At 33.8% G+C, this 14,142-nt stretch overlaps 1 protein-coding gene across 1 annotated transcript; it reads right to left on the bottom strand.

Annotated features, from left to right (window-relative positions):
• Positions 1-967: 967 nt before the first annotated feature.
• LOC139133974 (solute carrier family 66 member 3-like) lies at positions 968-12,614 on the bottom strand. The gene is made up of 7 exons (XM_070700799.1): positions 12,110-12,614; positions 10,071-10,153; positions 9,279-9,351; positions 6,699-6,765; positions 3,840-3,960; positions 2,883-2,924; positions 968-1,990 (listed from the first exon to the last, which is right to left on the bottom strand). Exons 1-7 carry the CDS (start codon positions 12,265-12,267, stop codon positions 1,899-1,901), a joined length of 636 nt encoding a protein of 211 aa, XP_070556900.1. The 5' UTR covers positions 12,268-12,614; the 3' UTR covers positions 968-1,898.
• Positions 12,615-14,142: the final 1,528 nt, after the last annotated feature.

The following is a 14,142-nucleotide window of genomic DNA, read 5'->3' on the forward strand; positions in this document are numbered from 1 at the left end:
TCTCTTAGTTTCAAAATGTTTGTATGCATTTTGAAATTTCCTTTATGGAAAAGTGTGCATGTCCCCACAATCAAAACTTTTACAACTCATGGAAATTTAAGCTAATACCTCGTCACAGCAGGCATTTTGTATCATTTCCTTTTGACAAAAACCAAACGAAAAATCTTGAAGATGACAAATATTGAAAAATAGCGTCAGTGTAATTCAGTGGCACAGGGCCTCCATTTTTGATCACAATCTACTGATATTAATTATGAAATGCATCCAACTCATATCATACTGGTCTTCTAAAAAGTTCTAATTTTGTTTATGTTATTATAATCTGAAAAGTACATGTAATTGTACTACTATTCCAAGGAATCTTCATGCAAAGTTTAAAAGGGGAGGGAAGTAGTTCTTGTAAAAGAATTTTACAAAATTGACCTACAAAAAAATTCATTATGATTTGAATATATGTATGAGAACATCTGTTGGAACTGCAAACTAAATTTCCAATGATGGGGGTAAACTATTTTGACAAAATAACACTTTTCCCAAAAATTGAATAAAGAAAAAATATTCACAAATATACAAAATTGAAGATACACATTTTAAAATTTTGAAATTTTCATAACGCTACTATGGGTAGCTACAAACTAAAATCTAAAATGAGAGGAATTTAAAAAGTACTTTCTGAGTTCTAAGCTTTTATCATTTTCACCTTTTTTCTTTCTAATTTGCATATTTTTGACTCGAACATGTTCATTTGAATCAGCACACCAAATAGTAAGATGGTTGGTGCTGAGCTGCAGTTCTGAAGTTTTTTTATGGATGGACTTTCATACAGACAAAGATACATACATACATACAGATCAGACAATTTTCTAGCCTCTAGAAAGAACTTCCATAGCCATATGTACATATGGCAAAATGGAAGCTCAAATTAAAAGAAGCACAAAAACACAAGTTTTCCACATAAAGTGTCACCTTTATATTACTCTCCCATTCAAAGTTGCAATATTGATTTCATAAATCTAAATGAATGTAGTTTCAAAGTTTCAGATTATTACAGTTTCTTTCATAAAATATGTAATATTATAACAAGTTTATACAGTAATGGAAGACAGTCATTTACAATATTCATTTTCTCTTGATTCAGAGGCTCTTTAGTTGATACTTTTGATGTGTTCTCTTTATTGAACATTCCTTGAAATCAGCCATGAACTCAAACGATCATATGCTCAATTACAAATAAAAATGATACTCTCATTAACTATTTACCAGAGGTTTGTACTCTTTGATATCCCCTTTCAGCACTGGGACCAGAAGAAAAGAAACAAGAATTTCTATAAACTATGCATTTGTTACAAATGTCTCTTTCTCATATCAATTTTAACCCATGTCACTTGGCTACACTGCAGTCTGCACGTAAACATTGCCTGAGCGATGACCTAATGGCTTGACCATATCAAGAGATATTATCAATCTGTCATCATCACGTGAGATATTACAGTTTAGAAAAGAGAACCTGATATGATGCTGACAGATTGATAAGATAAGCACATCAGGGCAGTGTTAGTGGGTAAATCACAGTGGGTGTGAATATGAGATCAAGTGTAACTGCATATGAATTTAAAGACAGACATTTTGCTGCTAGGAAATACGTTGACATTCACTGTTTGTGTGACATAATCTTGGTTCTCCCTTAAATATATGTAGATAAACAAATTACTTCAAGTACAAAGTAAGAAATCTATTACTTAAGTTGTATGAATCCTGCAATCCTCAGATAGAAGTGAAAGGACAAAGGACATCTATACTTCAATATATATATATATATATATATTATATATATATATATATATATATATATATATAATATCATATAATCAATTTCTATTCTTATTTCTGTAAAATTCTCATTGCATTTTCTTCTTGCTAGGACTGTAAACAATGATACACACAACCAAGCCTGCATTCAACAATGCTGCAACAGTGTAGTTGATGATTACTGCAAGAAAAAAAAAACAAAACAAATATTTCAAAACATATTGTGATACTACTTACTCTAGCTGGTAACACAATAACATGCAATTTGACCTCAAAATATAGTATTTATATCAGCATTATGGCACATTATAAATTCTTACAACAATAACAATATTGTTCATGGTATCCTGATCTATAGCCTGAAAGATCCATCACTTGAGGTTGCTCTCTATGCTCACCCATAGAAAGTGCTCTGAACAATGGATCTTTCAAACTACCTGATCTACTTCACTTCAAATCTCACTACTTTGTACAACTTTTCAACACTATGAGTAAAGTCCTGTTGTGTGGGGTACATTTTATCAAGTGATACATTGTCTCATAGGTCATAAAAAAGAAACAAGATAAATATTGAGAATAAAATATATTGCCATAATATTTACTCTTACTGTACTTTTAATAGCATACATAATACTTTAATCAATCAAATAAAAAGTGACCCACTGCATCCATTACTTCCAGAAGACATGTTATAGAAAATGGCTGGACATTATCACCAACTTTCAAAAAACATTAAGTTTCCACATGCAGTCATGTGAATGGGACACTTTATTTCTCAAGCATGAAATGATCTGCCAAAAGATTTTTCTAGCCTTCAGTATAGAAATAAATGAACATGTCAATCTAGGCTGTGCAACTGTACCTCCTGGAAGTGTGAACAACAATGTCACAATGTTATTAGACTACTTAGGTGACATGTAGACAACCAATTCAACTTTAATAATCAGAAAATTGTGTGTATAAACACACCTTCACTGAATACATATTTGTCTTGTTGAAGAGAATCTTTTGGCATCACCTGGCATGAAAGATATAAGTTACAATGACATTTTATGTTCTAGAGGTGTACTTACATGGGATATCTCCTGTCTGTATGTATGTTGTTATCACACGACCTATGAAAGAAAATGAAAGAGTTTATCTAAATTGTAATTTTTTAATACAATCCTTCTTCCAACAGGTAAATGCCCATTTACAGGATGAGGTACACACTACCCATTTACAGGATGAGATACACACTACCCATTTATAGGATGAGGTACACACTACCCATTTATAGGATGAGGTACACACTACCCACTTACAGAATGGTACCCACTACCTATTGCACAGTGGATGGATGAGGAATAAGAGCCTTTCTCAAGACAACAACAGCATTTGTAAGTCTCAAAATCACCATCTCTGACTACAAGTTCATTACTCAGTGTACCTACAGGGTCTCAAACTCGCCATCCTCTGATAGTGAGTCTGGAACTGCAACCACTGCCCCGTTTTGCCTTCTTATAGTTATACATTATTAATTCCCTTTGAATTGATGGAGAAAGTAACATACTAACAAATGTTGTAACAGGACTTTGTCTTGATAGGTTTAATGTAGAAACAAATTTCTGAATAACTTTTGCCCCAGCCAAGGCATAGATGTTTAAGCAGCCATTGGAATTTACATCTTATTGTTTTTCATGGAATATGCTCTGAGATCAATGATTTTATAATCAATGTTGACAAAGGCATTTTTATCAAGTTCCTCATAAATTTATTCACTTTGTCATAATTTTCATGAAAATGATATACAACATGTGTTTTTCCATGTTTTCAAAATGCTTTCACTGCAGAACCAGGGTACTGAGTGCGTTCATACTTTTTGGCGGGTCTGTACATATCTTGTTTTTTAACATATTAATTCAAAAGTAGGTTTTTGTCAGGCTTCTATATTAGATAGATTCAGTTTCCAAAATATTATAGCTTGAGGAGATGACAGTTACTGACAGTACAAATTTATATTTACTGAACTTTAAACGTTATCCACTTACCAGCTGCAACATAGGTAGATGCCAGCCAGGTCATCAAACTGACTGAGCCAGAATCTTGGCTTGATATAATCTTTTGAATCTGCAACACCTTACTACTGGCAGAACATGGAGTAATAAAACTCTGATAAAATGAAAGAAGAAATTTGCCATGATTACACCATTGTGGTTACAAATTATCACATTACACATTACATCGCTTTAGGGACTGGTCAGTTTCTTTGGCCTGTGGGGCTGGGGGATTATTTCTTGCAGATGTTAATAAGTGGTTGACCCTATTCCAAATTTCAAAGACAGGGTGACCTCCCCTATTTCAACTTAAAACAACAGGGTGACCCCTTTTGCAAAACAGACTTTCAAATTGCAGACATCAAGATATCTCTAACATATGTCTTTGATATATTAAAGTCAAGCACCTGAAAGGTGTGTTGAAAAGTATGTCTGATATATAAAGTTGTGTGCCCAAGCCATTTTTTCTCTTGTTTATACACACAGTTTAAATGGATTTTTAGCAAGAATGGGGTAAAAGAAGAAAAATAAAAAAAAATTATGCAAATAGCTGTATCCAATCAAAAGTTATGAATTTTTAAAGCAATAAAAGTGCCATTTTTTCGCGGACAATTTTCGGCAAATTTTAAAATTATTTCAAAGTATGCCGATTCCTTCAAGTTTGGCAACCCATAATTTTTATTTACTTCACATGGAATCATTAAACTATGTGTCTTGTGCACAGATTTACCCAATATTACGGAAAAATCAGATTTGACTGATGCACAGTCTTGGATTTTGAAACTGTGAGTGTTGAAAATTGCAAATATTTTGTCTGACTTAGTCAAAATTGCGGCGGCACCGTACCATCGAAAAATGGATGGATTTTATGTTTTTATGAATTTTGAATTCACATAACTTAAAAACTAGAGCTCACAATACAATGAAATTTTGTCACAATGTTATTTAATAACACTCAATTCTAACAAATCAATTTAAACTGCCAATTGTCTTTTAATGCAGTTCATTTTCAGCCATGAAATTGTAAGAAATAGCTGTCCCTAACTTCAGCCTCAGGCAGGCTGTCAATGGTGTGTCAGTGTGACTGCCTTCCGCCGCCATCTTGAATCACACTGTACTGAGGTCTATGAATGAACACGATTTTGATTTTATGATTCGTACTTGTGCTCGTGGACAGATTTTCGTCATATTTCACAGAAATGTTGGAATGATGTAAAAAAAGAGCATGCTACAAGTTTTATGGCAAAAATATGTATCTAAATGGGAAAAAATCTACACCGAATTTACCGTACTCACATTACCTCGTGTTTGCTGGCTAAAATTCCCAGAATATAACAAAAACTCACCACTACATGTAAATGGGATGGTCTGCCACTTCCTGGCCAAGTTTCACAGTTCTATGACAGCGTGCACAGGGCCCGAAAGCAGTTCCGTTGCGAAATAGGTATTGACTGGATTCAGCAGTGCGTGCCATGAGCGGCGACGCTCGAGCGCTGTGGCCGGTCAGTACGAAGTGGCAATTTTGGAGAGGAAAAACAACTATTTTTCTATCGTTTTTTCTTCAGTTTTTTAATGAAACCTGCCTCATACATCGATTTTAGTTGGAAATATCCATTTTTTCGGTAACTGAGCTACTTATTTTCAGAAAAAAATGGCGTTTAAAATTTCACGAAAATCAAATTTCACTTTCAGTGTGCGTGAGTTGCATATAATGTCGCAACATTTTAGCTAAACTTTGGCCACCCTAATATAAAGTTGTGTGCCCAAAAGGCATGACGAAAAAATGCAACGGAATGATGAAATTCATGGCTGGTATGATGTATTTTAGGCAAGTATGAGCCTGTCTTAAAATTTAAAAACACACTGACCCCCCAAACCAAAGGGGCATTTCAAAACCATGGTGACCCCATCACCAAAGTCAAAAACAGGGTGACCCTAATCCCCCTGCCATGAATCCACTGCCCTGCAGGTCGAAGAAACTGACTATTCCCTATTGTTGAGAGAAAAGAAGGGGCTTCAGACACATTTGTTACGTGCAGCAGACAAGAGTTGTCCACACCAAAATCTTTCACTACTTTTTTGGATGACCTTTGACCTACGTTTAACATACCTCAGCAACAGCAGGGGCTAGAGGTTTGGTTTTTTTTGGATCTTAGCATAATTTGGGAACCTTGACACTTATTAACTTGGTACCCTAAACAAAATATTCATACAAGTTGCTTCAAATAACTTGTGTGAGCGTTTTTTGATAATAAATTGAATCAGTTAAGGTTCTATTATTTAATTTTACTCAGGACCTTTAAATCTCTTGCATCCTTAAAATAAAATCACAACCAACGCTAACATATCAATGACCACTTTATTATCAACTTGCCTTGCTTTGAACAAAACTTTCATACAAGATGACTGCAAAAAGAAAATTGAGTGGTTACCATTGTTTTTTCAAAATCAGTGTTTAATTTTCTCCTTACAGAATGGTCGTTTTGAATTGGTAAATTTTGGCAGTTTGGTTTTCTGATTAAACAAACTCAACAGTGACAATTTCTCTTGATTTTAAAAGGAAATAGTCCAAAATATCGGTGAAAAATTTGCAAGTGGCTAAGGCAAAAAATACGTTTCTTTTGACCCTACTTTAAGTGAGAAAAACATAAGACAATAAAAATAAATTTTACAAACAGACCTATCGGTACCTATTTTTTTTAGCTATATGTTTAGACATACTCTCTACTGTCTCTAGTTCTGACTATTTTCAAGGGTAAACATCAGAATGAAGCTATTTCAAAAAAGTCTTATTGCTCAGTTAATAACATCACTCTGAAAACTAAGAAGTTTTGAAGAGTTTTAAATAGTTACCATCATTCCGGCTAAGATCCACATTGGTATCACATCCAAAGCAGATGAGATAGAGTATGCCATGTATCTGTAGACAGAAGACCATGCTAAGGAAATCAACATTTTATCTTCTGAGATTTGAGAATCCAAGATACAGTACTTTCAAATGGACTGAATGTTACGTTTACAAGATACTTCGAGAACGTTGTTTAATTAATGCAAGACATTTGTCTTGGACAAAAATTATCATATTGCAATTTTATAAAGACATATTTGACATGAAAATACTGGTGTGTGATATTGATAGCAATTCAATGATATTCAAAAAGGAAGACATTATACAAACATTTGCATTGATAAATCTCACACCTTTATTTTTAAACCAGTCACTTTGTCAGACCATTGGCCAAAAATGTAGACAAGTCAGTAGAGAGCAGGTGAATTTGATAAATTGAAAGAACAAGATAAAAAAGTTTCAAAGTAAACTCTTCCAATAAAAAATTCAGCCACTGTCAGTAAAAAGGCAATGGAAATGAATTTAAGGTAAAATATTCTTCTTGCATTTTGTGAAATTAAAAAGCCTCTATGGCGACATGAGACTTGAAGATCTGCCATTCAAAGGCAGTCTTCTCTTATTAGTAAAGAAATCTACCAAACACTCAGTTTTTCATTGCAGCCATGCCTCTCTTATCTTAGGATATGAAATGGTCCATTCCTAATTTTCTTTCCATGAAAAGGAAATTCTCAAAATTCCTTGAAGTGACAAGTAAAACAAGGAAGATTTCCTTTCTGAAATGTAATGACTTGGAACAGAATGACCAAAAGGACGCCCTCTAGGCAATGAGAATGTAAAATTACATGGGAATAACTGACACAATCATAATCACTACATCCAGCACATTAATAAGTAATTATATTCATATCAATAAGTAATTATTTGCATATCTCGAAAATTATGAATGTATATTTTTGCAGTATTTTAACCAAATAAAGAAAGATATCAGATCAAAAGATAATTTTTAGAATGTTATGTGGAATTACTGTGAGAGAGAAATTGAAAAAACGTGTTTCGGTTTTGAAAATTATTTATGATCAATTTTACATCTCCTAGCTTTATGTCATTGCATGCATTGGTGAAAGAATAATTGCAATTTGGATTGAAATGGGGTAATGTCATCTGAAAATAGTTAAGAGCGTATACTGTGTTGGATATCAATTTGTAATGAACATCTCTTGCTTCTATTTTGCCGGAGAATGAAGCATATAACACTCATAAAGAAATTTTTTTAAAACTATGTTTTACACATAAATTATTCAAGTATGGCTCGGCCTAGACTTGGTCCAAGTCTGTGAATAAAACCTTGTTAGTAAATGTGACGTTGTAGAGTAATTGTGACTATTTTTCTGACTGTGATGTGGTTGAGTTATAGCAAAAGAATCTTACTACAGACTGTTTCTGCATGCATGCCCAAATGCACAACCCAGAGTTCATCTCTAACACATGCAGCAAACATTGGTATTTTGGCATCTCAGTGCTCATAAAAAACTGGAACATTTACATATTACTAGATGCAATTACTTTATTTTCCACAATTACCGACTTGAACCAGGAGGCTAAGGATTGACCTTCCAATGATGTAAACTCAGCCAGATTGATCAATGTCCATTAGGAACATTAATATTCTGAGAATATAAAATACTGGAGTACATTGGTTGGAATTAATATGTTCAGCCACATAGGGATCAATTCCGTTTCGTTGATTTCCTGATCAGATACACACAAAGATCAATGGTACTGTGCATTACAGCTATTTTAATTCTTTTTTTAGATTTGTATAAAGAGACAAAAATAACTACACCTTATTATTGATGGCGGTTCACATTTTGACCTGAAATGATTCTGTAGATCAATTTTGGACGTAACAACTGTGGTTTTTTCTGATCATACCATGTCTATTTCTGAAGTGGTTGGAAAAAAGCAACATCATCAGCATGACTCTCAAATAATCAATTAATATCTTTAAGACCTCTGTGCCCTCTTAGAGAAAACAGGTGGTGAGCTACATTGTAGTCTATGGCAAGTGATATTCTTTTCATAAATTTGACCAAATTAAGGTAGAATGCGCCTCAGGGACAGATATTCAGACTATAAAACTTTTATTCTTTTGGCCTACCACTTGTAGGCACTCATTTTGAAGCTTATGGAGTAAATAAAGTTTTTACTGGCTTAGTTTTGTGAATTGTGAATTTTACTTTTCCCCATAGAGATAACAAAGAGATGGCAGCCATTTTGAATTTCAAATATCGGTAAATATTGGGTAACTTGTTTGTCTATGTATTAACAAATTTGCACAGTGATCCCTGATTTTCAATCCTAATTCTGAAAGAGAATGGTTGAAAGTTTGCGAAAAAGTTTAAGTCTTCCATTTTTGAGGCACGAATTACCTTAACTTTGTCCATTACGCAATCCTATTCACTGTATGCAGAATAGGTATAACAGATAAGTGTAACCAAAAATGAACAGATAAAATTGTTCTTGATTAGCCAAATGCATATGATATTCTATGCAATAAAATAATTCTGATTGACATCAAAGGATACATCATACCCAAGATGAATATTTTGAAAATCGAAAAATTTTGGTAGAACATGACTAGCATCACCAGTATCAATTCTGAAAAGAGACAAAGAAAGGAAAAAACATTTTATCACACATTCAAATGTCATTCATTTATGTTTTCATACACATGATTTTACATGTTTTATTGAAAGATATGACTAAATACCTAAGTGTAACAAATCTTGGAAATGCAACATTGTCCAAATTATTTGATACAAGTTATGATAATAGATTCCTGAAAATTGTGAACATTTTAGCCGGTGAAAATCATTAACTTTGGTCATGTGATTAATGGCTGCTTGTGTCCTCTACAATTGCTTGTCAGATGTCAGACATTGTGAGCAACTAGTATACTGCTCTGGTGCCATTCATGCCCAAAGCTGTAAGTGCAATATTGCAAGCAGGCCAGGCAAGAAAGATGACCAGTCCTCTAAAAGAATATGCATGCATTCATAACAGATAGTACAATATGGAACAACATCTGAGTCTGTCTCAAAGTAAATTCATGTGAAAAGCAAGCAAGAGCATTGAGTTGTTGGTATGTGTGCTTTGTTATTAGACTTCAATCACTTTGTACATGTGATGCTGTAGACCAAAAATGCAAACCACAGCACCAAACCTATTAGCTCTGTGATAATTTTACTACAGAACTTAAAGCCTCTACCGAACGATTCAAACTTTCATCCAATAATGAGGTGGATCATACTGACAAGAACTAGGTAATGGATTGTATAGAGGTAGCTTGAAATTTCACAAAAAGGACCAAGACATACCTTGTATGTTGAGCAATATCCATTCTGCATAAGACTCAATAGGATAGCCATTGGCAAATTGGTATACCAATATAACAGCAAAGCTGAAATAAATCACAGTATTAGTATTAAAGAATGGAGAAAGAAATCTATCATTTTCATATCTTATAGTGTTCATAGCGGTGGTAGATACCACAAAATGCAAATAATCCCTTATTACTGAAGAAAATTCAACCAACTCTCATTTTTATACAGTAAGTTTATCAGCAAAAGATTGAAAATAATATTGGAACTGTTGCCTTCCCTTGCTTGGAAAGTAACAGATGGACACATAGATCTTGGTAGGGCGGTGACTCACAACTTTTTTAGTATACCTTCCAAAATTTGATTATTCTTTTTTTCAGATCTTGCACAGAATTTAATACTTTTGCCAAATTTGCATGTTTTTTTTCCTGCTGACCTTGCTGTGATATAAATAGTTCGTTTTCCCAATCAACACTGCTGCAAAAGAAGTTTTAGCAATGTTTGTTCAGCAGAATTTTTATGTCACTTTTGACCACCCCTCCTGAATCAAATGGTCTATCCCTAATAACATGTCAACCTCAGGGGGTCATTATTCTATTCTCTGGTATATTTGGCACTTTAATGAGATTTACCTGCCATTGAGAGTAAATCTGCCGGACTCAACTGTAAAGTAAATATGGTTTTGCACCCAGATAAGAGAATGGTCATTTTGTTTTGTTTTGATACAGCTATAATGGGACTTTAAACTATGGTTAAACGATAAAATTGAAAACAAATGTCTGTACTAAAACACTTTCTATTTTGGCTATCTTGTATCACAAGTGACTGGGAACAGGTGCCACCATGGATATCTTTACATCCATGGTGCCACGTACCGGTAGTACACCTGTATTTGTGAAATAAGGGGAGAACCATTTGATTTTGGGGAGGGATGGACATGAAAGGGAAAAATTGTCCACAGGTGAAAGACAGAAAAAATTAATGTGGTAACTACTTTGAGAAAAAATTGTTCCAACTATAAAACAAAATAAGAAAATGGTGCAGTCATGTGCCTGAAACTAGCAAAATTTTGAGAATCAGGTTCTCTCCATTCTTTGGAGGCATGCCACCATAATGGTTATACTGAATTAATATTTTATGATATAGGTAAATAACAAAAGTCTGGTAAAACATCATTGCACAAATAGCGGTTTGTTCAAATTGTTGCAATGACAGCCCCTTGAAAACATATTTCAGGTAATCTGTTGCAACATAAAAACATTGACAATTATGATCAATATTTTATGATAAGGGTTTACTTGGTGAATTGTTTGTGTAAATAGTGAAAATTCAAAACACATAACAGATTTTGTAAGTTTTTAAAGTCTTCAGTGAATTGAATGAAATGTCCCAAATATAGTAATGATGGAAAGGTTCTTTTCTCATCAATGACATTGTTTTATCCCAGATTTGATAAACTCAGTGAAAGGGAGTTTTCGTATATTTTAAGTTAAGATGATGAGTTGTCTCTCATGAAATTATATTACAAACACTTGCAGCAGCAGGTCAAGTCATTGATGAAAATGTTTAGTTTTGTTCTTGCTTTAATAGTACACTTTCTGAAGTGTGCACCATTGTTGCTTTTGTTACTGTGCTCTTAATATGTGTTAAGAGCCAGGAGTAAAATGCTTCAAAAATCAACCTACTCCTCATGTATTTTTTACCAGCTATAACTTGTTTATGAAATTGAGATACAACAGAAATGGTAAACTTCTAATCATAAATTGTACTTTCACAGAACACTGAAAGTTATATAATGGCACAGATGTTAACTAGTGACATTGCAGGTACAATTACGAAGCATATGTTACAGACTTGTTAGCTGAGAACAAATAATTGCATATTTTCTACATATGGAATTATTCGAAGTTGATGTAGGACTTTAAAAGAAATGGGAAATTTTGCAATTGCAGTCAACGGGAAAATGCTGACACGCCCCCCCCCCCCCCCGAAATCAAATGGTCTCCCCTAATCGGGCGCGAAGATTGACACCTTACCAAGCCCATTCGAGCAAAACACTTGTAATGCTGACTCCTTTTGTACTCTTCGTTTGCAAAATTCGCCATATTTGCGGAACTTTAAGCGCTATGCAAGGTAAAACACACGTAAAATTGAGAACTTGAAGAACAACGCCACCAACTTGTGAATCCACCATGACTGTAAATGAACTCTGACCTGTGATAGAAGTCACGCACCTTACGAGAATTTATGAGAAATCGGTATATGGCCTTTCAAACTCGCGGGATCTGCCTGTATGATACATCCAGTTACTTGCTGAGCCGTGGTCTGGTATCGACGGACGCCAACACGATCAACGAAGACACTGCTTAGGTAAGAAAATGATCATTTTTACGCAGCAATTTTTTGAATAATTATGTTGTGACGCCCGCTGCCAGCTACTTTGTTTCGTTTCCCGTCCTGACCGAAAATCAGTGAACATGTTTGCAATTCTAAATCAGTGAGAATGGAATAATATTGAAAGACTGGAGATGGATGAGTGGTTACATAATGTTACACGATCGACTTACGAGGCCTGTTTGAATTCGCGTTTCATTGACTCAACACAGTGAAATTATGAACAAATGTTTCCCCGTATTTTTTTAAAGACATAGGTGATTAGCTTCAGGTCCAGAGTATGCATTGATGTTCACCATGTTTAAGTGTTTTTCAGTGTATCTGATTGGATAGTGTACAACTCATTCATTGAAAACAAATTTATGTTTTGAAAATCGAGACAGCTATATTGTCGCAAAAGAGCCCTTGAAAGTATAACGCCATTGCAGAAATTAGACTAAACGATAAGATGTCTGTGAAATTTCTGTTTATTTTGCTAGTAAAGCTCTATGATCAGCATATGAAAGGCAATTACATTATTCGTGACGTGAGTAGTCAACATGCCGTAATATTCGTCGACGAACCGTCCAGAGCACAATGTGTAGAGTTGATGACCAAGGACGCAGTCCTTCTTGAGGTGCCGTGCCAAGTACCTCTTACAATGACTCAATAAAAAACCCGGCAGCCACCGCCAACAGATGTAAACGCTTCATTTAGATTGAATCCGACGATTGGCTTTTTAAATTTTCCATGCATTATTCTTCTTGCTACTTCAATATTTATACATAGACCCTAAGAATATATGTAATAGCACACATACATATATATATATATATATATATATATATATATATATATATATGTGTGTGTGTGTGTGTGTGTGTACGTGACAAAATGAAGACATTTGAATCTGTACATGTGTAGATATGTCTGTATATATACATATTTTTTACATAAGAAATATATGTATATATTTAATATATTAATATAATAGTATATATATTTATAACATCTATATAACAGTATACATGTACTGTCTGCATATAAGTGTTCTTTCTGACCCAATTTAATTATATATTAAATGATATACAATGTCCTCGGAGATTTAATAATATATACATGTATTAGTACTTTATACTTGAAGTACTTGATATATACATATATATATATATATATATATATATATATATATATATATATATATATATCATAATACAGTGTACATGTATGTGTTTCATTTAAAGTAATGTCATGTTTGTACTATTTCTACCTAACATTCAGCAGTTTTGTTGTATATGTAATTTACTTGTCATATCATTTCCATTGAACACAGTGAAAATGTCATGTTTCTTATGAACAAAAATCTGAACATTCTTCATTGCTTGATACATGATGATGAAGATCAGGGTTGACTTCAATTACCTAATTTATTTTGTGTGTAACATTTCATCATCAGTGACACACTGACAGCCTGCTTGAATTGAATGCTACTTGTATTGGCGACCCTCTCCTGGTTTAGCAGTCAGGATTTGAAAGCGGGAAGGATTGCAAAGCAGTGAACTGATCCTCCCTCTGATAAAATTTTGCTCAATTTCAGAAATCAATATTTGATACACGTACATGTATGTTATTCAGCCTTTGTTGATGGTCAGATTAGATTCGGATAAGGCGAGAACCTGGTTCTATGGTCATGTGT

This window comes from Ptychodera flava, chromosome 5, assembly GCF_041260155.1.
Source record: "Ptychodera flava strain L36383 chromosome 5, AS_Pfla_20210202, whole genome shotgun sequence".
Lineage (NCBI taxonomy): Eukaryota > Metazoa > Hemichordata > Enteropneusta > Ptychoderidae > Ptychodera > Ptychodera flava.